Below are 27,300 nucleotides of genomic sequence, written 5' to 3' on the forward strand. Positions count from 1 at the left end.
GAAATAGTGGTAGTTATATTTTCATAACACAGTTAAATGGAATAGAATACACTAGACTCCAATCACACAGCCAGAATAACAGGATAATGATCCTTACTGTCAAAAATGACAAAACAGTTTTAAAAATTGCAATCACATAGCTAAAATAAAGCTGTGTTAAAGCTTTGTGAATGGAGATATACAGTATATAAAACAATGAATACAAATTTAAGGTAAAAGGAAACAAGGATACCACAATATTGGCCATATAATATATGCAAGAAAAAAAAAAGGGTATTTCCACAGTGGGGTGTGCGAGGACCCAGAGGGGAAAAGAAAAAAAGGGGGCTTTTAAGAAACAAGTCCAGACCTCAGAGGTCTGGACTTGTTTCTTAAAAGCCCCCTTTTTTTCTTTTCCCCTCTGGGTCCTCGCACACCCCACTGTGGAAATACCCTTTTTTTTTTTTGCATTTGAAACCTGGGGGGTGAAACTTCCAGCTCCTCTATATGTCTTCTGCAATGCATGTCTACTAATATTATCCCTTAATGGCCATATAATATAAGCACAATAAAATTCAAACTTTTGTGCAGGTTACTGTATATACCAGTAATCCTGTAATATTATGTGTTCAGCTGTGGAATGTTTAGGCTGTTTATATCTCTGCTTAGAACTCAAAGGTGTTCAAAGTGCCCTTTCACACACAAAACTTTTGTGTTTGGCTAACAGTTTCATTTTAAACTTTGATCCACATGGTCAGAGAACAGTAGCCTTGTTCAACTATAGTTAAACAATTTCCAACAATTTACATGCCAGGGGAGCTTCCCCTTTTCATAGTCACCTATTACAGTCCTGCTGGTTCCACGTTGGACAATTTATATTCTTTCATATAATGATCATAGACCTATACTGAAATCTATATCTGAAACCCCACCCAGGCTAAACAAAGCCGAGACGAGCAGACTGGCAGCCTTCAGGCACCTGGTAAGTACAATGTACCTCTCATTCCTATAATCTATGATTAGAGCTGCATATAGATCTGATAACTATAGGTACAGAGCCTCCATTAACATAAATTGTATCTAAAGCCAAAGCTTTCATTTTGGTTTTGTGTGAACGCTGGGGTGATTCACATTGTGTTTATCCCAGTGACCCTTTGCACAAAAGTGTAGTAAAAAAATCAAAAATCTTACAGTTGTTACCACAACAGGAGAAGAGGGGGAAATCCTTTCCCTCACTGTAGAGATGTTTCCTATTATTTACTGTTGTGCTTCCTGGACAGAAAGTAGAAGGGAATGTTCCCAATTATACAAATATGGACAAAAAAATGTTTTTCCCCCACTTAATAAAAAAATTTTTAAACATTTTAATTTTGGAATATTTTAAAGTCTAAAACAAATTGACTCAACACTTTTTTTTAAGTCACTGTTCCAGAACAAATATGCAGATTTGCATTCCATAGTAATTGTAGTATGTATATTCAATTCTATTCAGAAAGTACCTAAGCCATTGGATCAGCATGACAGGCAGGCAACTAGCATTTTTAGAAAACGTCAGCAATGACAGCCTTTATTTTGGCTCATGGAAAGTTATAAGGACAATGTACCAAAATACAGCGCTCAAGGGAAACAGGCGGGGCGGGGGGGGGGGTTTAGGGGGAGGGAGGGAAATAAGAGGAGGGAATGGGAAAAGGTTGGGAGGAGCAGTCTTAATTTCTGTGGCCGAGTGATATGTTCGGCGGTCGATCCAATTTGTTCAGATGATCCCCAGGGAACATGAATATAAATTGCGACGGTGAGGATACGGTGTGAAATAAATCAAAGAAAAAAATCATCAAAGAAAAAAATGTAGAAACTTACTCTTGAGTGAGGGGTGTTGCGAGGTCATCGATGAGGAGTAAGGACAGATGGTGCCACTTCTTCAGGAAAATCCTGACTGCGAATCTTTGTTAAGAGAGTCTTTTTGTCTGTAGTTCTATTGATTGAAGGTGATGGGGAGTCAGGATTTTCCTGAAGAAGTGGCACCATCTGTCCTTACTCCTCATCGATGACCTCGCAACACCCCTCACTCAAGAGTAAGTTTCTACACTGTGCTGCAAATGCGTGACTAAGCGTACAATTTGAAGAAAAATGCTAGCAGGCAAGGAAGACATTGTAAAAAAGACATACAAAGTCTCTTCTGACATAAAAACTTACCTACTAGCAATTTTTCCTATACAAAATACTTTGGTTCCGCTTTAAGGGGCTGATATATGTCAGAAAAACAGTGAGTACCGGTAATTGCTTGCTCTGGAACTGCTTTTTTGGTTTTGGTTTTCATTGGGTCATTTGTGGTATTAGGATACTTTTGTTTTCTTTTAAGACTAGGGCAATTAAGGCACCGTAGGCACTTGTTCCTAAATGTCCTTTTATGAGCGGTCTTTTTTCATTGCTGCTTACTACATCATTTTAAAAGCCCCAAAAAAAACAAAGTGTTGACAGTGTGCACCAAAAACACTTCACACTATCACCACTCATTCTCTGCAACATCTATCACAATAGTATCCAACAAAAAAGGGATATAGCCACAAATATACCCAAAATGTCAGGCAGGCCTAAAGGCCTGCAGTGGTCCTGGGTATGGAGGTAGTCGAATTGCATAATTCCTGCTGAACTAGCCGAAATTCTAGCCGTATATGGCTACCTTAAGTAGTAAAGTAAAGATAAGACATGTTGCATTTAAAAGAGAACTATGGGGTAAGTGTTTTCCCCATTGTTGTCTTAAGGGTCATGGGAGGACATATACTAGCGTCCTCCCATGACCCAAAGCTCAGTATATCGCGAGCTACTGCTCGCGGTACACTGGGAACGGCGCAGCCGGGACGGATCCCGACAATGCTGGCAAGATCCACCCAGCTGCGTGAATGACAGCTGGCTCTGCCTATCTAGAGGCAAAGCCAACTGCACCCGCCCCCTCCCCCGTCCATTCCTCCAGTCAGCACTTAAGGATCGGAGCGGGAAGCATCTGAAAGCGGAAGCACAGAGTTGCAGGCTCTTAACACTGACAATATTTGTTCGCTCACTTCCCGATCTATTGAGCCGACGTATGACAGTTTCATTGTCACACTTCGGCTCAAACTATGAGGATGAGGGATTTTCACTCACCTCATAGTTCTCCTTTAAGTTTTTCAATACTCTCTGATGTGAAATCATTTAATTTATGAATTGCACTGGTTGAAGGACACATAAATGTCATGTAGGATGGATGTCCTACAACTGACTCCTAGAAAGACTCTTAGGCCAGAAGAAAACAACCCAGCCCAACACACTTTGAGCCAGGTAGAGATTTGTCAGTCAAACAAATGCTATGTAGTCACTGTTTGAGTAGACAGACACTGGCAGGTGCCGGCTGTCTCAATATAATAGCCAAAAGAGAAGATTCCTCAATCTCTGCTGTTTATCATGGATTGGGAAATCAACTGGGGAAATTTAAGTGTGTACGGCTACCACTCACAGGTCACTAAACTAGAAGCAGCATGAACCAATAAAATGTCAGGACACGTGACATTCACATACTAGTTCTGGGTCAATGATTCATAAAAGTAGTGAAGGAAGGATCAATTTGACATCTCCAGAGCTGGCTTCTTCAAAAAAAGTCAGTAATGTCAGCGATCACATTTTTTTTTTGACCTGACAGGTTTTCCTTAAGGTTTTTAGAAAGGAGCAATTCTTAAAATGTATTTCCACTTTTGCATGCAAATTTAGAAAAAAAAACATGTTTGTTATTTGTTGCTATTAACACAGCATACTAAAAAATAACTTAAAAAAAAAAAAAAATCTTACCTTACCTAGATGTTTTGTTAAATCAGGCAAGATGGCTGATTCCAGATTTTTCTTAGGCCTTCAACAGTGGCCTGTCTCAATGGAAAGTCTTGAAAGTGAAATGTGAGGGTTGTGTTTATCTGATAAGGTTCATTAACATGCAATGCACAAGCCACCTCTGAATGGACGAGACCCCTCACCCCTAGACTCCCACTTTTAAGTAACTCAGTGATAGAGTAACACTTGCAATTTGTATTCTATTTCAGGAATATTATGGACATTTTGACGATTCTACTTTTGCTTATTTGTTCATGTTCAACAAACGGTCAGAAGCCAAACATATTACTGATCATGGCTGATGATCTTGGAATTGGAGATGTTGGATGCTTTGGGAATAATACAATAAGGTATTCGTTTTGGGGCATTTATTAGGATGGTGATGTTGTTTTTTTTCTCATGTAGAAGGAAATACCATTTTTTGGGCATACTACCAAATTTCTATTATTGCACCTAAAAAAATGCTTTTAAACCTGTTTAGGTTATAGGCACATGGGTAACTACACCCCCATAACCCACCTCTAGCCCTCAGAAAATGAAATGTAAATATAGAACTGAGATGCTCAAGAACACCCATCTCACTAATGTGGCCTTCCCGAAACTGGTCAGTGTTAAGAGCCTGCAACTCTGTGCTTCCGCTTTCAGATGCTGCACATTTGTTAGCACCTAAGCTGTGCATAGCCTATGCAGGGCAAATCAACAGGCTCACTTCAATGGCCACATATACTATTTTTGTTTTCCCTCACTATCTCTTTGCTCCACATACCTCTGGTGAAAATAAATACTTGTATACCAGTACTATATACCAGTACTCGTATAGGAATCATGTGACTCTCTCCTTTTCCTCCAACAATACAAGACTGAGTCCCTGAGCAGACATTTGCCAGGCCCAAAGGCTGATGTATGGGGGTTGGGAAAAAGCCCTTAGCACTGTGTAATCGCCAACCAGAGCATTTCAGAGCTAACACTGCATTTCTGCTCTACACCCTCTTAGGTAACAGAACAGCAGGAAAGTAAGTTAGATTAGAATAAGCAGCTCATTTAAGAAAACCTGCCAAACACATGTTCACTTTAAGTGCCTTCTTTTTTTATTTTCAGATATCTGTTTACTAACTCTCAAGCATTATCTTTTTCAGGACTCCTAACATTGACAGATTAGCAAAGGAAGGTGTGAAACTTACACATCATATTTCTGCAGCTTCTTTATGCACTCCAAGTAGATCAGCCTTTCTGACTGGTCGATATCCTATAAGGACCGGTAATATATATATATATAATTACTATTATTATTCAGGATTTATATAGCACCAACAGTTTGTGCAGCGGTTTACATAATAGGAGACACAGTACAGTTACAATACAATTTCAGTACAATAGGGTTAGGAGGGCCCTGCTCGTGAGAGCTTACAATCTAGTAGGAGGGGCAAGTGTTACAAAAGGTAATAATTGTTTAGACTGAGTTAGTGGAAGATGTAAAAGGGCAGTTATGTTGAAGTGGGATAGGCTTCCCTGATGAGATGAGTTTTTAAGGATTGCCTAAAGGTGGACAGCATTGGAGATAAGTGGATCGATTGGGTTAGGGAGTTCCAGAGGATGGGAGACACTCTTGAAAAGTCCTGAAGGCAAGCATGGGAGGAGGCGAGAAGAGAGCTAAAGAGCAGGAGTATCTGTAAAAAATAAATCAAGGCAACTGGACTTGCTGTATTTTTCTTGAAGACTTCTTCAAGAAAAATACAGCAAGTCCAGTTGCCTTGATTTATTTTTGACATGTATACAATGACCTGGATAAATGATAACCTTCCACGGATATAGAGAGCAGAAGTTCTTGAGTGGAGCAGAGAGGACGATTAGGGTGATGTTTTGTGATGAGGTTAGAGATGTAGTTGGGGGCAGAGTTGTAGATGGCTTTGTATGTTATTGTTAGTATTTTTTATTTTATTTGTTGAGCAATTGGGAGCCAGTGGAGAGATTGACAGAGAGGGGCGGCAGACACTGAACGGTTGGTAAGGTGGATGAGTCTGGCAGCAGCATTCAGGATAGCCTGTTTAGTGGTAGGCCAACAAGGAGGGATTTACAGTAGTCGAGGCAAGAGATTACAAGGGAGTGATCTAGAAGTTTTGCGTTGTCATTTGTTAAAAAGAAGCAAATTTTAGAATTGTTACGGAGATTGAGTCGGCAAGATTAGATAGTGATTGGATGTGGGGCTGAAAGGAGAGTTCAGAATCTAGCATTATACCGAGCACCCTGGCTTGATGGGGGGGTTGATTGTAGTGCTGTTGATTGTGATGGAGAAGACAGGGAGGGAACACTGAGAGGAGGAAATATTATAAGCTCAGTTTTGGACAGATTAAGTTTGAGGTAGTGGTGTGACATCCATGTTGAGATGTCAGTGACTAGATTAGTGATATGTAAAGAGACAGAGGGGTGAGCTGAGGAGCGGAAAGATGGATTTGGGTATCATCAGCATAAAGATGGTATTGGAAGCCATGGGAGGCTGAACCATATTACACTGGACAGAAAATGTGTCATCTTATTATTTCTAAATACAAAAGGATGTTATTTGCCTGTACATCAATGTGTCCACTCGGGCCCATCACATGTTGCACCCGCTAAAGCTGAACCACTTCTTTATCCACAGACAGCCTCTCTTATCTACCAACACTGTTCTTACTTTCTTGCTTCAGTTGCTGCTCTTTCTCTGTTTGTTTTCACAGATCCCTCCTTCTTCATCCACTGTCAGTTTTGAGGTTATCCTTAACCACAGCCTTCTCCAACTGTAAATATGGCAGATTGAAATGATCTGCATATCATATTAAGAACCTTGTTAAAACATTATTATTATTATTATTATTATACAGGATTTATATAGCGCCAATAGTTTGCACAGCGCTTTACAGTATAAGGAAGACATTACAGTCGCAATACAATTCAAGACAAGATGGTGAGGAGGGCCCTGCCCGTGAGGGCTTACAATCTAAAAGGGAGGGGCAAGTGATACATGAGGAGGTAGCTGTGCGGGGATGATTGTTTGAGAAAGTAATTGTTCAGTGGTTAGGTTGAGGTGGGATAGGCTTCCCTGAAGAGATGAGTCTTAAGGGATCGCCGAAATGCAGTCAGTGTGGGAGATAGACGGACAGGTTGGGGTAGAGAGTTCCATAGGATGGGAGAGACTATAGTGAAGTCCTGGAGGCGAACATGGGAGGAGTTGATGAGGGAGCTGGAAAGCAGGCGGTCTTGTGAAGAGCGTAGGTGACAGTTAGGGTAATACTTTGAGACCAGGTTGGAGATATAGCCGGGGCTCGAGTTGTGGATGGCTTTGTAAGCGGTTGTTAATATTTTGGATTTTATCCTTTGGGCATTTATCAGCGGGGTTGGCGGCTCAAGCGGTTGTAGATAAGGCGTTCTATGGGTTTGGAGGTGAATGGGAGTAAGGAGATTGGTCTGAGATTGTTAAGGTCGGTAGGGTCCATTGATGTTTTTTGGGGTATTGGGGTGACCAGGGCATGCTTTAGAGGGGAGGTAAAGATTCCAGTAGAGAGTGAGAGATTGAAAATTTGAGTAAGAGAGTGTAGCATAGAGTAAGAGGGTGACTGAAGTAGTGGTGAGGGAACAGGATCCAGGGGGCAAGTGGTGAGGTGGGTGTCAGAGAGAAGCTTTGTAACCTCCTCTGTGGTGACCGGGTCAAAAGAGGAGAGTAACAAGTGTGATGGTGGGTCTGGAACATGAATAGGGGAAGATGACTGCACAGTGGCGATCTGATTCCGAATTGTATCTATTTTGTTTTTGAGATGAGTGGCAATGTCCTGGGCAGTGAGTGAGTTAGTGGGTGGTGGCGGTAGGGGACATAGTAGAGAGTTAAAAGTGGAAAAGAGTTGACGAGGTTTGGATGAGAGTGTGTTAATGAGAGTAACAAAATAAGTCTGTTTGGCAGCAAGGAGGAAGGAATTATATTTTAGGAGGGCAGCTTTATACAAGGTGAAATCTTGCAGAAGCCTAGTTTTTCGCCGCAGTCATTCAAGAGCGCGACTATATCTTTTTAGATGTCTGGTTTCTTTTGTTTTCCATGGTTGTAGTGGACGTGGTCTAAGTCTGCGTGTGGTGAGGGGAGCCAAGGTGTCTAGGGAGAATGAAAGTGAGCTGTTGAAGACAGAAATAGCCAGGTCAGGGCAGGACAGGGGTGAGATTTTGTCATAGAGGTAGTCAGTAGCAGAGTAGAGAAGTGTCGAGGTGGCGAAGGTTTCTCCGGGTGACAGTGTGCCATGTAGGTGGATTCAGGGTTGGGGATAGGATGAGGTTGAAACTGACAAGGTTGTGGTCTGAGAGGGGAAAAGGGGTGTTGGAGAGGTTGAAAGGAGTGCATAGGTGGGAGAAAACAAGATCTAGTATGTTACCATCAGATTGAGTAGGAGTGTTTGACCATTGTGTTAGATCAAAAGAAGAGGTTAGGTTAAGAAATTGAGTGGAAACCGGGGTGTTAATTTTATTAGCAATGTTAAAGTCACCAAGAATGATAGTGGGTATTTCTGAGGAGAGAAAGTAGGGTAGCCAGGCAGAGAAGTCATCCAGAAAGCGAGATAATGGTCCTGGTGGCCGGTAGATAACAGCAATCCTCAGTGAAATTGGAGAGAATAGGCGAATGCAGTGGGAAACATTACGAAAACATGCTAGTGCAGTTTTCATAATGTTTCCTTGTCTTCTACAAACATCAGGATCAGTAAATGCAGCCGAGTTTGGTTCACAAGGGATTCATTCAATCCAGTGTGAAGTCCATAAATTGGGAGCTTGAAACCAAATCCCTGTGAACTCTATGGGGGCGGATTCTGGCTGTTTGCAAGGCTAATAGGAAGGGAATTGTCAAAAATGGGGAAGGGGAGCTGGGCGCTGCCATGTAGGAAGTAAATCAATATTTAAATGACATGCTGCCAGTGCAGTTTTTGCCTTTTTACACACATGTTAAGATGCCCATTTCAGGCCTGAAAATTGCTTCAAGCCCCCAAAATTATATACTTTCTGAAATCAGAGAATAAAATTGTGCCAGTTGCAATTTTTTTGTCACGCGGTATTAGATATTAACAGCTTATCAACCTAAATTTTCAGCATATAATGCATTAAAATTAATTTTTGTTCTCACAAGCAATATAATACCCATTTTCTGTTAAAATGTAAAAGATGGGGTAGTATGGAATAGATACCAAACATGTCAAGCCTCAAAATTGCGTGTGCTTGTGAAATGGTGATAAACTTTGGCTACCCAAGTTGTCCATAGGTGATGCTAAAGCCTATACAGGCTTTAGGGTTAACCATGACCAATGGCCCTAGAATTATTGCCCTGACTCCAGTGTACGTGACAATACCCAAGATATGCGGCCCAATCATTGTTTTCATATGTAGACGTACCCCTAACCTTCCTTTAGGACCTTAATGAAGCTGATCAAGTACAGATCATGGCTTCTTCCATGGACACTGTGAATGACAGCTCAGAAATCAGAAATGACAAAACCCATGTTTAAATAAAGAAAAAAAAAAAAAAGAAAGATTTTTTATTTTTGATAGTTTCTGCTATAGCAAAAAAAAGGTCTCTAACCTTATGCTGGTTATAATTAACAGATTATGTTGATTACAGCAACATTCATTCACCATATTAATTCCCAGAGAATTTTCATACAAGTCATTCTGAATTGAGAAAGCTGTTTGGATGATCAGTGAAACATCTTTTAGAAAAATACAGCAAGTCCAGTTGCCTTGATTTATGTTTTTTACAGATATACCATGACAAGGATGAATGAGAACCTTCACAGACTCCTTACTTTCACCTCCACAGGGGTGTACGTAGAGCAATTCACATATAAGATAAAAATCTATTTTTTAAAAACCATTGATTAAAATGTCCTATAAATGCGTACCACTTGTAAATGCTGAACATTTTGTGTCCTATACAGGCTTCATTAGGAGCTTCTACATACTGCTAGTGCTATGTGACCTACCTGTGTGTAGTCCTGAAGAGCCGCTGATCGCCCCTGCATGCTGGTGGTCATTGAATGTGGAGTGGGATTTTATTTTGATTTGATACTCAATTAAAAGTTTGAGCTGCAGCGGACAGATGGTACCTTTGATTTAAGGAAGGAACACAGTACAGTTATTAGAACACTCATGAGAAATAAAATTTTGTCCCCCTTGCTTAAGTTCATATATTCCTTTGAAGAATCCACCAGGGCAAAAGGGGTCCGCTTGCTAAATATAGGGGGCCTGAGATGTGGCCCCTCACATGCTCTGATGTCTACCCAATAGTTTATTTTTTGTAAATTTGCTATTACCATTTTTTAGAATAGTTACAGGTTTTAAAATAATTCTACCTTTATTTTGGACAAACCAGTACTCTTTCCGAAAGCTACTTTTTGAGGCATTCTCTCCCCTAGCTCCTTCTCTGATTGGCTATGTGTCTAAAACATAAAGTGGAAATTTCAATTCAGGAGTTTCGTCTATTGATGTTGCAAGGTGTTGTGAAAAAGAATTATCTGTTTGCATAAAAGTTTTATCCACCCTGTTTTGTACTCTATGTAACTTTTTTAAATGTAATTAGAGTTGTACATTTATTATAGTATAAACAATGATGCTTATCTTCCTTGTTCTATTTTCCCTATTCTTTTATGTTCTATTTTATTAGGTATGACAGGGAACAGTGGTTATAAGGTTTTGATGTGGAATGCTGCATCTGGTGGACTGCCCAGTAATGAAACAACATTTGCAAAGATATTAAAGCAACAGGGTTATTCCACAGGAATTTTTGGTGAGTATTGCTGGGATGTATTCATATTTCATCTATGTAATATTTCAGAGTGCCCGCCTTGCTTCATCTAACATCTGTAGTCGAATTAAATGAGAGAGATTGATGTGAAGACACTGTCTGTTCTTTTAATGTGGAAATTGACACACATAATTTAGTCATGTATATAGAATATAGCTAGCAGAGTGAATTATTTACTGGGTTCATATACTTCAGGGAAATCATCCCACCAGAATCATGTTTTACCCAAATGATCCCTTTAACAGAAGCAATCAGAAAATAATCATAATAAATTATAGACAGTAATCGGCAGATTACATTGGAATACATTGGTAGTGGGCTTATGTATGCCTAACTCCAGACAAACATATTTTTAAGACTAATGTTTTTATTGATGACTTTTTGGGAGGGCATTTCACATCACTTTTTATACCTATCCTAACAGGATAACAAATGAGGTAAGACTTTTTCATGGGGCCAGCAAATTGTAACACGCTGATAGAGGTTTTTCTAACCCTTTATATTTTACTGAAAATAAGTGTTTTTCTTATTGCAGTCCCACTAGGTTTATGTCTCATGACTACCTGTTTTTAAAAAAAGTGAAAGGAAATCTCCCCAATGAGTCAAGTAGTTGCCACTTATGTAAAGGCTCAAAATTGCATCTGTGAAATGGCAAAAGACTAACCAAAACTGTTCAAAGGTGGTACTTAAGAAGCCTTTACAGATCAGAATTTAAGGGTTAACCATGGATGATGGCACTAGGATTATTGCTCTCACTCTGGCATGTACAGCGATAACTAATATGTGTTGTGCAATCTTCGTTTTCATAGAGCTGCACACCCAACACTTGTTTTTGCACTCATTTACTGTACATGGTGGTGGGGACTCTCAAAAGTGTTTTTTGGTGTTTCTTTTATTAAACTTTATTTGTTTAACTTAACTTTATTGCTATCACAAGGGAGCTGATAATTACAGTATATGATAGCATAGTGCACGTGGCAGGCCCTCTTTAAGGAGCCATTGGGGTCTTTTCCACCCCCTGAAGTCACCCATGCACTCTACTAAAGCCAATAAAGTACAGATCAGCTTCTTCCCCAGCCAGAGCCACTGGGATTTGTCAGCTCTGAACCCTGAGGTGGTCAGAGCTGGGTGCTTCCAGGGTCATATTTCACAGAGGAAACCAGGAAAAAGATGTTCACTGATCTTCCACCGCTCTCTATCCTGACACCTGCCATGAATGTCCACGGCACCAAGAGGGACAGGTATGGCCGGGACACATGGCGTGGGTTAAAGTGGAAGGGGCACCTTCCCAGCAGTCTTATCTTCAAAATGCCAGCAGTTTACAGAAACAAAATGTAAAAAGAATTCCAACCTTCTATAGTGGTTGTAATAATTATGTTGGCAGCAACACAATAGTTAAATAGCTACTGAGGTTTGTTTAAATGATAAATACAAAAACTCTCACTGCTTCATTTCTGTGGTTGGATTCCTGTGGTGGAGATCCCTCAGGTGCTGGCTGAAAAGTGCGTCTTCCCCTGCAATTACTCCAGATCAAAAATAGATGCACTCCATGGGTCTTCCATAACATTTCCAAGCTTTATTGTAATCCACAAACCGGTATATACAACATAATGCTCCCCATCATAAGAGAATCCCTCTCACACGTTATGAGTGAAACACGTGAGAGGGATTCTCTAATGTCAGGGAGCATTATGTGTTATGGAAGACCCATGAAGTGCATCTATTTCTGAACCAGAGTGCTGAGGTTTCTTCTTTATGTTTTTTTTCACCGAAGAAAAAAGTGGAAAAAAGTCAAATAAAAAATGTAATTGATTGATTAAAAATTAAATTGATAGTACACAAATAATCAAAAATGCACCTCCCGAAAACACTCTAAATAAATGTTTTTATGCATATTTCACCCAAGCAACTAGTTAGTAAAAATGAGAATTGTTACTTTTGCTAAATGTTACCCATGGCATTAATTTCTCTGTGACAGCCGTTTTACTAAAATCATTCTGCTCATCCCAAATGGCAACTTATTTTTCGCAGTCTACTGCTTTTAATCCTAACATGAAAATATATTGTTTTCAAACATTAGACCCAGCAGTATTTTGAGGCACACTGGTGTCTGGGATGTATCCTGAAGTCCAAAAACGTCACCAGCACACCATTTACATGTGAAGCAAATCCATTTAATGACACATGCTTGTCATTCAAACATGGTATGTCAATGGTATTTGAATGACAAGTGTGTAATTAAATGGATTTGCTTCACATTTAAATGGTGTGCTGGTGACGTTTTTTCGACTTTGTGATATTCACGATGCCATCCGTGGTCATTTCAAGCACCCGCCTGATTTACAGGTCTATTCTTTCACTCGGTAAGGAGTGCAACAGGACATATCTGTATGGGATGTATCCTGTTCTTTTTTTAATAATTATTTATTTTACCTGAACAACCATTAAATTTTTTTTTGTTTTGTCCTTTTTTTGTTTTACAGGAAAATGGCACTTAGGTGTAAATTGTGAATCAAGGAATGACTTTTGCCACCATCCATTAAACCACGGCTTTGATTATTTTTTTGGTATTCCTTTCTCTCTTTTTAATGATTGTGAAGCCTCAAGACCAAGTGAAATCCTACTGAATACCAAGAAAGAATTGATTTTTTATGCACAGGTATTTGTTGTCACTGTGCTTACACTACTAGTTATCAAACTATTACATTTAATCGCTATTCCCTGGAAAATATTTGTTTTTGCACTTTTTGCCACAATTTTCTTCCTTTATTGGTATGTAGCCCTTGCATTTTTACCACACTGGAACTGCATATTAATGAGAAACTTTGACATTTTCGAACAACCAATGGATCTGGAGTTAAAAGTTAGCCAGATAGTTGAGGAGGCCAAGGCATTTATTATTAGGTAAGAATATATGATATAAATATTTAATATTTATAATATTGTAACAGTATATAGGTTTATATTTAAAGCAAACCTGTGTTTTCTTTATGCAGGTTGCAAGTATACCTTTTCTTTTTGCTTCTTTCTTTCCCATGCTCTATTCAACTGCTATGAGTTAGAAAGCATTAGCCCTGTTTATTAATAATAATATTATTATTATTGTTATTATTAATATTTTACAGGATTTATTTTTCAGCAAAAGTGTGAACAGGGCTTAACAATATAAGGGAGAAAGTAACAGTTACAATACAATTCAATACAAGAGGATAAGGTCTAATAGTATGAGTATGGAGTATCGGCCACTGGGTTTCGCAGTCAGTAGGTCCTTAGTGAGTTTTAGTAGGGCAGTTTCGGGTGAAAGACAAATGGAAAGGGGTCAGGAGGTTTGTTATTATTATCTCAGATGGTTGTAGACTAGGCATTCCAAAGGTTGGTAGGAAAATGGGAACAAGGAGATGGGTCTTAAGTTATTCAGACTGGTGCAAGTGTTAGAGGGGAAGGGCAGGTGTCAGTAGAGAAAGAACAATTAAAGATGTAAATTAGAGAGTGTATAATAAAGGAAGATGGTGACCGGAGTAGTTGTGAGGGAACACAGGGTCCAGGTGGTTAGGTGGATGTCAGATAAAAGATTTGTAACCTCCTATGTAGTAACAGGGTCAAAAGAGAAAAGCACTAAATGTGGTGGTAGTATATTAAGTGGAAGAGAAATCTGGACAGTGGAGATCTTGTCACAAACTGCCTCTATCTTGTTTTTTAAATGATTGGCAATTTCCTGGGCAATGAAGGAGCTAGTGGGTGAGGCATTGAGGTTCAAAGTAGAGTTAGGGGTATAAAAGAATTGATGAGAGTGATGAAATAGGTCTGTTTGGTAGAACAGTGGAAGGATTCCAACTTTACCTTCCTTTCATCTACTGGGTCTGGGTTAGTAAGTCTAGTGGAGACCACCATGGGAGAAGGCAACTAGAGAGGAATCAGATGCCTGAAGCCAAGTGTCAGTAACAGCAAATAAGTTAAAGGAGAATTATTAAGAGAGTGAGATACACTCATCCCCATAATTATAGCTGATGTGTAACACTGAAGCTATCACACATTGGCTATATTGATCGAGAACTGAGCGATGATATGCCACCGGTCACTCAGTTCCCAATCATCTCCATGCAGAGAGCAGTGACTGTCAGTCACCGCTCTCCACAGGGATTCCCCCTCCCCTCTCTGTTTCTCCAGCGCTGGCTGGGGGGGACAGACAGGGGATGGGGCGGGCACAGCTGGCTTTGCCTCTAGAGAGGTAGCCGGGTGGATACCAACAAAATTGTCAGGATCCATCCCGGCTGCAGCAAGGCTCTGCGCTATCAGCATAGAGCGGGCAATAGCAGGTAACAGGACGACATTAGTACATGTCTTCCTGTGACCCTAAAGGAAACTATGGCAAAAAAAGGTTGGGCCAGAGTTATCTTTTAAAGGAGTTGGAGATAAACAAAACTCATGGAGTTTAAAAACTCAAGCTCACAGGTGAGCTTGTTACAGACAGAGTGGGCATTCTAGATAGCAGATAAGAAGGGGGAGCTGGTTCTTGAAACCAAGGAAATAAAAATTAGAGTGGATTTTTGCTGCTGCCAGAGGAATGAGAGAACTGGATGTGGGGGTGAAAGTAAGATATCCAGGGGCCAGCATTATGTGAAATATCACAGTAATTAGAAAAATAGGATGATAGTGAGATTTATATAAGCACAAAGGCTTATATAATTTCCCAATACACAGTGATTTGTGGTTTATCTGATAGCAAACTATGAAACTATGGACAGATGGGTATTAATATAAAGTTGACGGGTTGGGAGGGGCTGGAGAGCAGATCATAAACGCCTCGGACCTCCTGCTCACCTTGCTGAGTCTTGCTGATTGGACTAGGGGCCGGCTCAGGGAAACCTCCTAGAGAACTCAAAAAAAGCTTTGCAAGGCAGACAGAAGCTCTCGTTGCAACATGAAAAGAAGAGTCTTGTGTATCATCAAAGAAGAGCTCCCCTTTAACGTCCTGAAGGAACCTTTGCAAGCCTTACTTGAGGAAGAGCCCCATCCAGATCTTTCTTCTGTTACATTGTCTGCACCATCCCTTTTATTAAAAATGATCTTTTAAAATTGTTAAGATTATCTCTACTCTCTAAATAAGAAGTATCCTTGTCTATCTGAAGAGATAGTGGCATTGCAGGCATTGTTTACATTTTTTTAATTGTCACAGCATTTGTGAGAACGGCGCATGTTCCTGTTAAGACACTGCTATTGTTTGGGTGTTTAAGGGTTAACTGTGGAGTTAATCCACCCCAGTGATGATCACTCTCAGTCTGCTGGCCTTAGATTGTTGTTGTGTAATTAACAGGCAGTGCTGCATCCATGACAGGTTACACAGCGGGGAGGCTTTCCCTTCTGTGTAAACTGTTAGAAGCTGGTCTGAATGAAGAAGAAGTTGTCAGCTTCAGGATTGAAACTGACACCTTTTTTCCTCCAGAATACTAGGTGAGGCTCTGCCTCACCTGCCTCCCCTTGCTATTTCTGTCATTCAGAAATTCAGATGCATCCGAATGTCCGAATTTGCAGACATTCGTACGAATTTCAATTCGGAACAAAACGAATTGCACATGTTTACTTTAGGTACACTTTAAGTCCAAAAAGTAAAATAGACGAATTTAATTGGGAATTAAATTGCTTTTTAGGAATAAAAATGGGCCCTTTCTGCTATTTGTATCTTTCCTGCATATCCACACCCCTTTTTATACTACTAAGAGGTTTAGAGGAAGGAGCAAACATGATTTGTATGGAGACAATATAGAGGAAATGGACTGGATGGTTGGTAAGTTAATTCTTGCACTGTATAAAGTGAATTTATACAATTTTTAGTGTTTTTAGATAGACATATAAAATAAATCCAAATAATTTAAATAGTGTTATCAATATATGTTAATGAAAAAAAAAATTGAAGGGAATTTGTGGTCAGAGTCTAGACATGATCATGCATAACCCTGCATAACGAAACCGAAGCCATATTTACCGGCCAGACTTTTCCAACAAATTCAGGCTGACCAATAGCCAGCCTTCTTGCTTATCAAAACTAGAGCAGACAAAATCTGGAGCAGTTGCCAAGGGCTTCTCTCTTCAGTTTGTTCATTTAAGATTGGAAAATAAAGAGAGAAACTGATTGGTTGCCATGCGCAGCTGCTCCAGATTTTGTCTGCTCCAGTTTTGATAGATTCCCCTCAATGTTTCTATGTATACTTTTTCATTCTGTATGTTCGGTATGGGGACAGTCATATTTTATTATTTCATATGCAGGCTCTGCTACAATGGCTGTGCCTTGGGTGTGCTTTACTGCTCCATCTTACAATGCACCCTCATAGCTTACATTGGGGTAAGGCTGGGCTGGGAGGCCAGTACTAATAAGACATGTTGGGCTGGTGGCTCTGCTACAATGGCTGTGCTTTGGGTGTGCTTTACTGCTCCATCTTACAATGCACCCTCATAGCTTACATTGGGGTAAGACTGGGCTGGGAAGCCAGTACTAATAAGACACGTTGGGCTGGTGGCCCTGAATAGAGATACTTCACCATTTAGATATCAATCAGAGCAGAACCTGCACTCATTGACACACGTTGTGGGCATTTTATATCTGCCTGCTTCTTGTTCAGATCTGTGGTCATAACTTTTGGCAGATGAAAGTCTTTCAGCAACAATCTTCTTTGAGGCTCTGTAATGAAGCTGATATTGGAAAATGTGAAATGTTGTGTCACAATAAACCATTTCCTTTAGCTTAGTTCTTTTGTTCTCACCAAATGCAGAGCAGATACGGTCAGGTTTCTGCACACGCACGCTAGTCTTTTAGATGCGTTTTTGATGCGTTTTTTGACACATTTTTGGCTAAAAAAAAAAGTAAGTTTAAAATGGGCTTTCAGTGCGTTCCAGGCATTTGCATGCGTTTTTGATGCGTTTGCAGATCCAGAGCAGGTAAAATAGGGCCTGCTGCAGTTTTTTCACCTGCTCTGAAACTGCTCTGGAACTGCATGCTGCGATGTGAACTGGAGCAAAAAATACCATTGGAATACATTGGACTCAGTTTTGTATCCAGTCTGCAACTGATCTGCTCTGCACCTGCTCCGCGCTTGGTGTGAACAAGGCCTTAGGAACATCCATGATTCACCATGCTCTCCAGTCACTATGGCAGTATTGCACCCTTTTTGTGAAACACTTTTTGTAGACCAGTGAAATCTATTCCTACAGTGAAAGACCATAATATAAGTCACCAGCACTCGATGATGTGTGCAAGAAGTAAAGCACTTTTTATTAAATTGTCACATGCGTCATACAGCCAATGTTTCAGGGCCACGCAGGGTCCCTTCTTCTGGGCGCCATAGTGACCCCACCTGGCCCCGAAACATAGGCTGTATGACGCTTGTGGCAACGTAATAAAAAGTTCTTAACTTCTTGCACATATAATCGAGTGCTGGTGACTTCTGTTATGGACTGTATCCGACACAGCGCCATCCGTGTTGTCACTCAAAACACCAACCTTTCAACAAGGTCTGTACGCTGTATGGAGTGCAGGTGATTTTATATTATCGATTACAATGAAAGACCCACTTGTCTTGGTCTTCCCCTGGCCCAAGGATCCCAGTCCTCTCCTGACTATAACTTGCTATGTAGATCATTATTACTGAGTATAATTCATTTCTATAATTGGACTATAGGATATGCTGAATAAATCAGTGTAAAGAACAGTGATGATCAGAGAAAACTGAACATTATCAAAATCTGGCTTTACCGGATTGTGCTTGTTTTATCTCTAGGTATATTATACAAGGTGTAAAATGGCATAGTAAGCAACACTTCATATCTTTAAAATATGAAATCTGATTGGGCACTCTAAGCTACATATTTTGCAGGCTGCTGCTTAAGTAATTCAGTACATCACACATGATGTTATGGAAGGTCTTTTTGTGACCAGTCTAAAGGTGCCCATACACTGCACGATTCTCGTACGAGAATCGCGGGAAATCCCGCGATCGTACGAGAATCGTGCAGTGTATGGAAGGCGTGCAACCGTTTCTACTGTACGGTCGCACGTCTTCCGTCGAACCAGCATGCTAGAAAACCCGCCGGGAATCGTACGATTCTCGGCGAGTTAGTGGCCTGCTGGTTCGACAACTGCCGAACGGACCGGTGTGCGCACATTGCCCATTTGCAGTCATCGTAAGCTTAGTAGAATGAGAAGAGTGTGCCAGGGTGTGAAAAAGTTTCCCAAAAGTTTCAAGTAGAATTAGGCCCTCATACTTATTGCTTTAGCAGTATCCAGAAGCTTTGTTGTCTCTCCCTCAGCGGGGAGGGCTTGCGATGATCGAGAGTACGATCTGCCTGTCCAAGATGGGCAGATCGTATGTTTTTTTAAGTACTTTACAACCATCGCAAGACTAAGGTCTTGCGATGGTTGTACAGTGTATGGCCACCTTAAAGCTTTATTCAGAACTGCACTAAAACTGGTTTGGCTGCTTTCCCCTGAACCTTTGTGTCAGAGACCTGTTTAGGGTCATCCCATTTATCAACTCACTTCATGACCTATTTGGACATTAAAATCATTCACATCCAAATTTGCAGGTATGTTTTTACACTTCCAAACATAAATGAGGATTTAGGAAGTATACTTATGTAAAAACCCTAACAGTGAACTTCTCTTATTTGCTAACTTTTGGTCTATGAATTATATCATAGCATTTTTTTATATCTGCAAAAGTGAAACAATAATACACATTGATCCAAATGAGCTGATAACTCCCTGTGCACTCTGTATATTCTGCACTGTTATTAGTTAGCATTGTTGCCAGGTCTCTCTGTGGACTATAGAAGACCTCCACAGTCTTACGGAGATGGGAAAGCGCACTGTAGACCTAACACACTTCCTGTCCTAAGCTGACAATGCTGCTCCTCCATAGATACAGTACGATAAGTGAGCATTGTCACCCTAGGACAGAAAATGTGTTACCGTCAGAAGCAGCAAATGAAAGGCAAGATAACAAGCTAGAAAAAATAAAGCAGCCACCACATCTGGTGAGGACTGGTAAGCTGCATTGTATTACATTGTTGTTTTGGGGCTTGAATAGCTAAATATGGATACAAACGCCATAAACCTTTTTTTTTCACTTAAGGGGAAATACTAGAAGCCATTGATAAAGAAAACTTAGTGAATAATACGTTGACCTACTTTGGATCAGACAATGGGGCATATTTGGAAGGAATGCATGGAAGTCCTCATCTGAGAGGCTACAATGGAGTTTACAGAGGTAATGACTCATTTACCATCATGAATAATAATTTTCATTATTTATTTATTTTTTGGTATTGAATAGGATACTAAAACTACCAAGTAACGATAAAGCTTGTAACTATTCAGGCCTATATCTATAATATATTTCTATTTACTATACACTATTAAAGACGATTTGAACGGTGGAATCTGTGACCAAAAATGATGACTTGTTTGTAAGCAGTGGTGACTACAGAGCAATTAGAGGCATTGCTTTCATTTCAGAGCTGAGACACTTAACATCACTTGAAGCCTCCAGGGTCACACAATTCAGTCTGCCCAAGCAACACATACAACACTTGGGCTCTCTGAGCATAATAAAGCTTCCCCCCTCCAGAAGACACATGAAAAACATGATAAACCAACATTCACCTTTCAGTCTCTAGGCTCACTCTGGATGGCAAATCACATCTGCACCCCCATCCCAGAGTCCAGTCCCTTCAGACTCCTGTACCCACAAGGCAGATGCAGGGGCAGAAGACACATCAACCTTTCTTGGTGTGACCATTATTATGTGACGCAAAGCCCCCTTGGGACCCAGCAAAGGCCCCCGCAGATCCTGCAGAGACCCCCTGAGACCCTGCAGGATCTCAGGAAACCCTGCAGGAATTTAGGGGGCTCTGCAGGATCTGTGGTGGGCTTTGCAGGCTGCAGAGCCCCCTATGAATCCTGCAAATCCCCCGAGACCCGGCAAAGCCCCCCACAGATCCTGCAAAGCCCCCGGAGACCTGACAAAGCCCCCCACAGATCCTGCAGCATCTCAGGGGGGTTGTGCAGGATCTGTGGTGGGCTTTGCCGGCTGCAGAGCCCCCTATGGATCCTGCAAAGCCCCCCTGAGACCTGGCAAAGCCCCCCCACATACCCTGCAGAGACCCCCTGACACCCTGCAGTCCGCAGGATCTCAGACGGGTTGTGCAGGATCTGTGGTGGGCTTTGCCGGCTGCAGAGCCCCCTATGGATCCTGCAAAGCCCCCCTGAGACCTGGCAAAGCCCCCCCACATACCCTGCAGAGACCCCCTGACACCCTGCAGTCCGCAGGATCTCAGACGGGTTGTGCAGGATCTGTGGTGAGCTTTGCAGACTGCAGAGCCCCCTACGGATCCTGCAGAGCCCACCAAAGGGTATTGCACAACACAACTGAGACTCTTTGGTGGGCTGTGCAAAATCTATGCTGGACTCTGACAGCACAGTCCTCTTACCTTGCACGGCCTGACCTCTTTGGAACACGGCCTCCAGATCCTTGGCGCCCGACACGGCCTCCTTGTCATCTTCGCCGCCCGACTGAAGCTCCATCTTAGCCTCCCACATCTTTCGTCTCAGGGGCCACTCGACAAATTTTTTTCTCTCTTGGGGGCCGCTTGCCAAATTTCATACTTTAAAATAAAATGTAACTATATCCGGTTTGGTACTTGAGACACTAATATACACTGACAATAAGGCCCCTTTCATATCTGTAGGTTTAGGTGCGATTAGGGATTCCTGCATCAGAAACTTGCGAATTACTGCATCAGGAATCCCTAATCTGGCATTTACAAGTGGCAGCTGTCACCTATTCAAGTTAATGATTAGGTGACAGCAGCTCCATGTAAACGCCTGCACACCGCATGTAATGGTATGTGATATGATTACATGCGGTTAGAAAACACTCTCTCTGAATGCACAATCATTGCGCCCAGGGAGAGTGATTGATTCCTAACCGAAATGTAATCATGTCACGTACCATTACATGCGGTGTGCAGGCGTTTACATTACATCATTAACTTAGGTGACAGCTGCCACTTTTAAACGCCAATTTAGGGATTTCTGCTGCAGGAAAATGCAAGTTCCTACACGCATAAATCCCTAATTGCGCCTAAAGATAGAGGTGTGAATGTAGCCTAATACACTTCTACTCCCCCCCGTACACGTAAAAAAAATACAACCCCTGTGCATATAAAATAAGATCCCGGTGATCGGTGGTCGATTGGTGACCTCACCAATCGATCCTGCACAATCCTTTCGGCCAGCGTTCACTGAAAGAGCGCTGGCCGAAAGGATCCGGTGCCGGCGCAGACTCGGCTACACGGTCTGCATCTGACAGAGCTGACTTGTGAGCTGGCTGCGGGCCACAAAGTACCGGCTCGTGGGCCGCAATTGGCCCGCGGGCCGGTACATTTGCCGCCCCGCCGGAATCTTCCCACCCGAGGCAAACACCTTGTTTGCCTCGCGGCAGATACGCCCCCGCACCTCACGCTGTTCTACCAACATACACAGTCTCTCAATGCTCAGGTTCTTTACTGATAGTGCACCTGGAGTACCAGGATACATTTCCATGTCTGGATGCAATAAACATTTTACTGATTTTTTTTTAATTTGCTGCAAGAACTGTAATAGCTATTGGAGGTCTCAAGATACACCTCAAATTAAAGATTGGGTCAAAGAAATTAATTTTTTACGAAGGGTTGAACAGTAAGTAGCCCGATCCAAGGACAGGTACCCACAATTTATGGTGACATGGAAATCATGGATAAAGAAATATACTGGAACTCTTGTAATGCATTAACATAACAGCAGCCCTGATCAGATCAGATTTCCAAAATGAGCAAAACAATATGTACCCATTACTGTAAATTGGATGTGCAGCAATAACTTAGCAGCTCTCATAGTGTGTCTCTAACAGAAATGTTAAGAATCAAATCAAAATGGTGCTAGGATTTCAACATCTGCTAGGGCTGCTCACATGACAAGTTTGTCCTTCAGAGGGAGGGTTGTCCTTCAGAACCATAAAAAAAGTACATACACGACAAGTGCCAAATTCATGGTGAAAGAGTTCACAATGATATGCAACAGTCAATGCTTTTTGGAGGCCAAACATGCTCCCCCCCATCAGCACTCAGAACCTTTGGCAGACACATCCAGCTCTTTGCAGCCAGGTCCACCCTCACTTGTTCAGTTGTACTTGGCCTTAAGAGGGAGTTTGATATAGCGTCTTATTTCCTTCTCTGCCTCTGCAGAATCTCAACTGGCCTTAGGGGAACACAGCCAGCATTGCCATGTTCATCCAGGACACAGAAATGTCATCACAATTTCTCTCACAGGGTGGGTTTTGATCCTTGTTTCCCCCATAGGCTCTGCAGCAGCACTCTGACCCCCAGTCCTATGCCCCTTCTCCCTTTTTCGAGGATCATTTTCCTCAAATCAAAGACTATTGCTATGCATATCCTAGGGAGAAGAAACATATCTCTTAAAGACCCCTTACAGGATGAATAATGACATAGAATTAGCAAGAGAGATACAAAAAGCACAGAGTGAATGAAACAGAAGCTGGGAGACTCTTGAACTGCAGGTCGTCAGCTACGTGTTTCTCTCCATCAAGGAAAACAGTATCTGAACATCCCTAAAAGACAACTTTGTCTACAGCTATATTTTTATTTACCATGTATATTTTATACCTCTTATTTTAATTTGTACACTCCAGGTGGTAAAGGTATGGGTGGACTGGAGGGTGGAATACGAGTACCAGGAATACTTCGCTGGCCAGGTATTCTTCCTGCAAATACCTCTGTTGATAAACTGACCAGTCTAATGGATATATTCACCACTGTAATCAAGCTTGGAGGAGGCACTCTGCCTCATGACAGGTATGATTTTTCAATAAACTTTTTTTAATACTATTACACTTCAGTAGTGATAATGCATATGTATTTAGTACAATGTTGCTGAAGATTTATGCTGTCTTAGTGGAAAACCACATATCATTACAACAGTTTAGGATAAGATAGAAAATATTACAATTTTGATAAACAATCTTTTTGTTGGCAACATATTTTTGCACTTCCATTCCAAAATCTTAAACCATATATGAACCTGATCTACCTAAAATATTTTTAAGAAAACAAAAGTGCTCAGGTGCAGCATATTGTAAAACCTACAACAAGTGGTGTTATTTACATTATTTCCTTAGTCCCTGTAGAGCCCCCTGGACTCTGTCCTTGCTATTCATCTGTCAGAGTCTTTACTGCCCTTACTGAAGTTCTGACATTTGACAGGCGAATTATGGGGGGGGATGGAGTTGGGGCTTAGCATTGGGGGGGAAGGCTTAATCTCAACTTAGACAGAAGTTGAGGTTCTACGTAAAGCCTGATCTGAAATTCGCTCTGAAATGCTACTACAACCCACTGCAATCCTCCCCCGTCACTTTTTTGAAAAGGAATGTTATTTTTTTTCCTGTTTTACATTTTTTTTCCAAGCCGCCCACTCCCTGCCACCATTCTCGCCTAGGCAAGAATGACATGCCCTACTCCCGCAGCCTCCTGGGATATCCCCATCACCTGGAATAGGCAGCCAGCTCCTAATGACTGAAGAGCACCAAGATAGCAGTGTGGGACTCGAGCTGTATCACCTGAACAACGAATTGCAGTAGGACAGTGCTGGATTCGCTGGCCAGGTGAATATGTGAATTAAGGATAATGCTGCACAAAAGCTCAGAGGGCGTAAAAAAAGGGGGGGGGGGGAAGGGACCAGGCCTCTCATTAAGGTCATGATCTCATTTATGGCAGTGCTTGCTAATTTTTAGCATTTGTGTAGTGAGTTATTGTTTCCTTGGTTCTAGGATCATTGATGGAAAGGATCTAATGCCTCTTGTGCAAGGAACTGTATCTAATTCTGAACATGAGTTCATGTTTCATTATTGTGAGGAGTATTTGCATGCAGTGCGATGGCAAGACACAAGAAGTAAGTTTAAAAAAGTGCAATTGTTATTTTACAAACTTACACACTGGAGAGTGTTTTATTTTTACCCCCTTATGCCAAGTAGGAGGAGCTTCAAGTACCCTCCACCCTATGGCTCATGTCCTGTAAATGCATGCAGGATCAATGCTCTTGGAGTTTAGGAGCTGGAATGGATCTCATTTCAGCACCAAAACTCTTTAAGCTTTTTTCTTGGGGTGTGCACATGGTCATGGCATGAGAAAGCGCCAAGTGTAGAAAGCATGTGTATTACAGGACTCATCACACTTAGCAGTTTGGCCCTATTGGAGGGATATAGATAGATAACAGACCATTGTGTGCTACAACCCTACAATAACAGACCATCAAGTGCTGGTGGCAGTGATGTAAGGTTCACTGGACAGGTTATGGATGGTGTTAACAGCAGGTTAACAACATTTTAATAAAAAATGTGATGCAGGAATTGTTTGGAGGTTATCAAATTGACCTATAAAATTGAAGAGAAAGAGGTGTGTGCTAAATGTTGATTAATCTAGAGGAGCAGATCTAACTGACTCCATCACAAACTCTAAATGTTTACATAACTAATAGTCTCTTGGAGAATGCCTTATTAAAAATGTTATCCAGCAGTAGAATGGCTCCAAGGTTTGGGGAGCCCAAGTTGTTAGCAGCCAAACAAAAGAGAGTAGCACCCATGTGTAGGTTCTGGTAAATTGTGTATACATCCAAGTGAGCGTCCAATGTGATACACAGGAGATATAACAGAACAAAAACAATTTGGCAGTAAGCATGAATTTGTGATAGCTATGCAAGGGAAAGTGAAAAGTGTATGATAGGCACAATAATTAGGTGTACAGGTGAAACTCGAATAATTAGAATATCGTGCAAAAGTAATTGCAGTAAGTGCTGCAAAAGGGGCCCAAACCAAGTACTGAGTACATATGCATGCTTGTACTTTTCAGAGGTCCGATATTGTTCTATGTACAATCCTTGTTTTATTGATTGCATGTAATAATCTACTTTTTTGAGGTTGTGGGTTTGGGGTTCTTGGGGTTTTCATGAGCTGTAAGCCATAATCATCACAATTATGACAAATCATGGCTTGAATTATCTTGCTTTGCATGTAATGAGTCTATCTCATATATTAGTTTCACCTTTTAAGTTGCATTAGTGAAATAAATGAACTTTGCACGATATTCTAATTATTCGAGTTTCACCTGTATATTAAACGGTTGGTCCCAGTACCACATCCAAATTATCTCGACCTAACAAATGTGTTTTGCCAGACATTACTAGTACAACTTTAACACATGACTAGATTCAATCAATTTTAGTAATACACAAAATAATAATATTATAAAAATAGTATTATTTAATGTCATCAAATGAGCATCATGTGTGCATTTTGTAAAATATCCACTGCTCCAGGCTCGCTCCAGTAATAGACCATATTCTCAATACAAGTTAGTAAACTAAAATTAAGATTGTAGTCCATCAGTCTACAAGTAGCCACCCTCCAGAAGGAAGGACAGTGTCAACATGAATTCAGAGATGATTTGAGAATCTACAACTAAGTGATACACAAATAACATAAACATTTTAAAAGTTGGGGACTTGAACATATTTTCAAGATTTAACCCCTGAGTATTATCTCCCCCTCCCAGCCCCCTCTAACCCATCTTGCATTTTGTTTTACATTTTTAACCTTGTGAAACGTGATATACTCACCTAAGTCTGCTGTCTAGGTTCCTCGCTCATGTAATTTGTGGGCTTGTGGAACCTCTAATCCAGCACTGCAGATGTGTCCATGTGTTAGCCAGTTCCTGATATTTTACCTCAACTGACATCACCTCTTCTGGATTCTAAGAGGACTCTGTCAATGGCTAATCAATAGAAAGTGTCCATGTCACAGGCCGTGACATAGACACCCGAAGGAGGACCCCATCTCCTGTAAATGGAAGAGAAGACCCAGGACTAGTGCACCACGTGACTACAGCTTTCTGTAAATAAAAATGGAATCTATTTTTTTTTCTGGGCTGCAAGGGGGGTGAGAAGAGGGGCTGCAGAGGGGCCAAGAGATCAATATTAATGACATAGAAATTGTGTAAGGCCTTGTGGCTTGAATAAAAGCAGTGTGTACAGCAAACTGCTGCAAAGGACTTGGAAAGCTTTCATGGAGAATTAGGTTGATTTGGTGATGTTGTATTTACTGTGCAATACAGTATAATGTTTCTTTGTGTTTGTCATCAGGTAATACTACTTGGAAAGTCCACTATATGTCTCCAAAATTCTCAGAAGGAGCAAATGCATGTTACGGTTCAAAGCTTTGTGCTTGCAGTGGAGGGAATGCTCTATACTACCTTCCTCCATTACTTTTCAACCTTTCCAATGATCCTTTTGAAGCAAATCCTCTGCCCAATGACTCAGTGTTCTATAAGGAAGTGTTACAGAAAATTCAGCTGGCTTTAGCACATCATAACTCAACACTGCATCCAGTGCCTCAACAGCTCTACTGGACAAAAAACCTTTGGGACCCCAGGCTGCAACTGTGCTGTAGGACATTTCCATTCTGTTGGTGCAACAAAGAAAGTAGTAGTTAGATCTAGAATAAAGTCATTTCCTTGGCTACGAAAATAATATACTCACTGTAATTTACATAACTGGTGCAACA

At 41.1% G+C, this 27,300-nt stretch overlaps 1 protein-coding gene across 2 annotated transcripts; it reads left to right on the forward strand.

Annotated features, from left to right (window-relative positions):
• Positions 1-886: 886 nt before the first annotated feature.
• Positions 887-27,300, forward strand: LOC108799149 (arylsulfatase E-like). 2 transcript variants are annotated; one of them, XM_018570967.1, is made up of 10 exons: positions 887-961; positions 4,044-4,184; positions 4,971-5,092; positions 10,499-10,621; positions 13,123-13,543; positions 16,288-16,424; positions 19,765-19,899; positions 23,380-23,542; positions 24,514-24,635; positions 26,880-27,300. In XM_018570967.1, the coding sequence occupies exons 2-10, from the start codon at positions 4,051-4,053 to the stop codon at positions 27,227-27,229; spliced, it is 1,707 nt and encodes a 568-aa protein (XP_018426469.1). In that variant the 5' UTR covers positions 887-961; positions 4,044-4,050; the 3' UTR covers positions 27,230-27,300. The 2 variants fall into 2 exon arrangements, with proteins under 2 accessions (XP_018426469.1, XP_018426470.1); XM_018570968.1 differs by lacking the exons at positions 887-961; positions 4,971-5,092 and having other exon boundaries at positions 4,099-4,184.

This window comes from Nanorana parkeri, unplaced genomic scaffold, assembly GCF_000935625.1.
Source record: "Nanorana parkeri isolate BGI_ZX_2015 unplaced genomic scaffold, ASM93562v1 scaffold1643, whole genome shotgun sequence".
Classification (NCBI taxonomy): Eukaryota; Metazoa; Chordata; class Amphibia; order Anura; family Dicroglossidae; genus Nanorana; species Nanorana parkeri.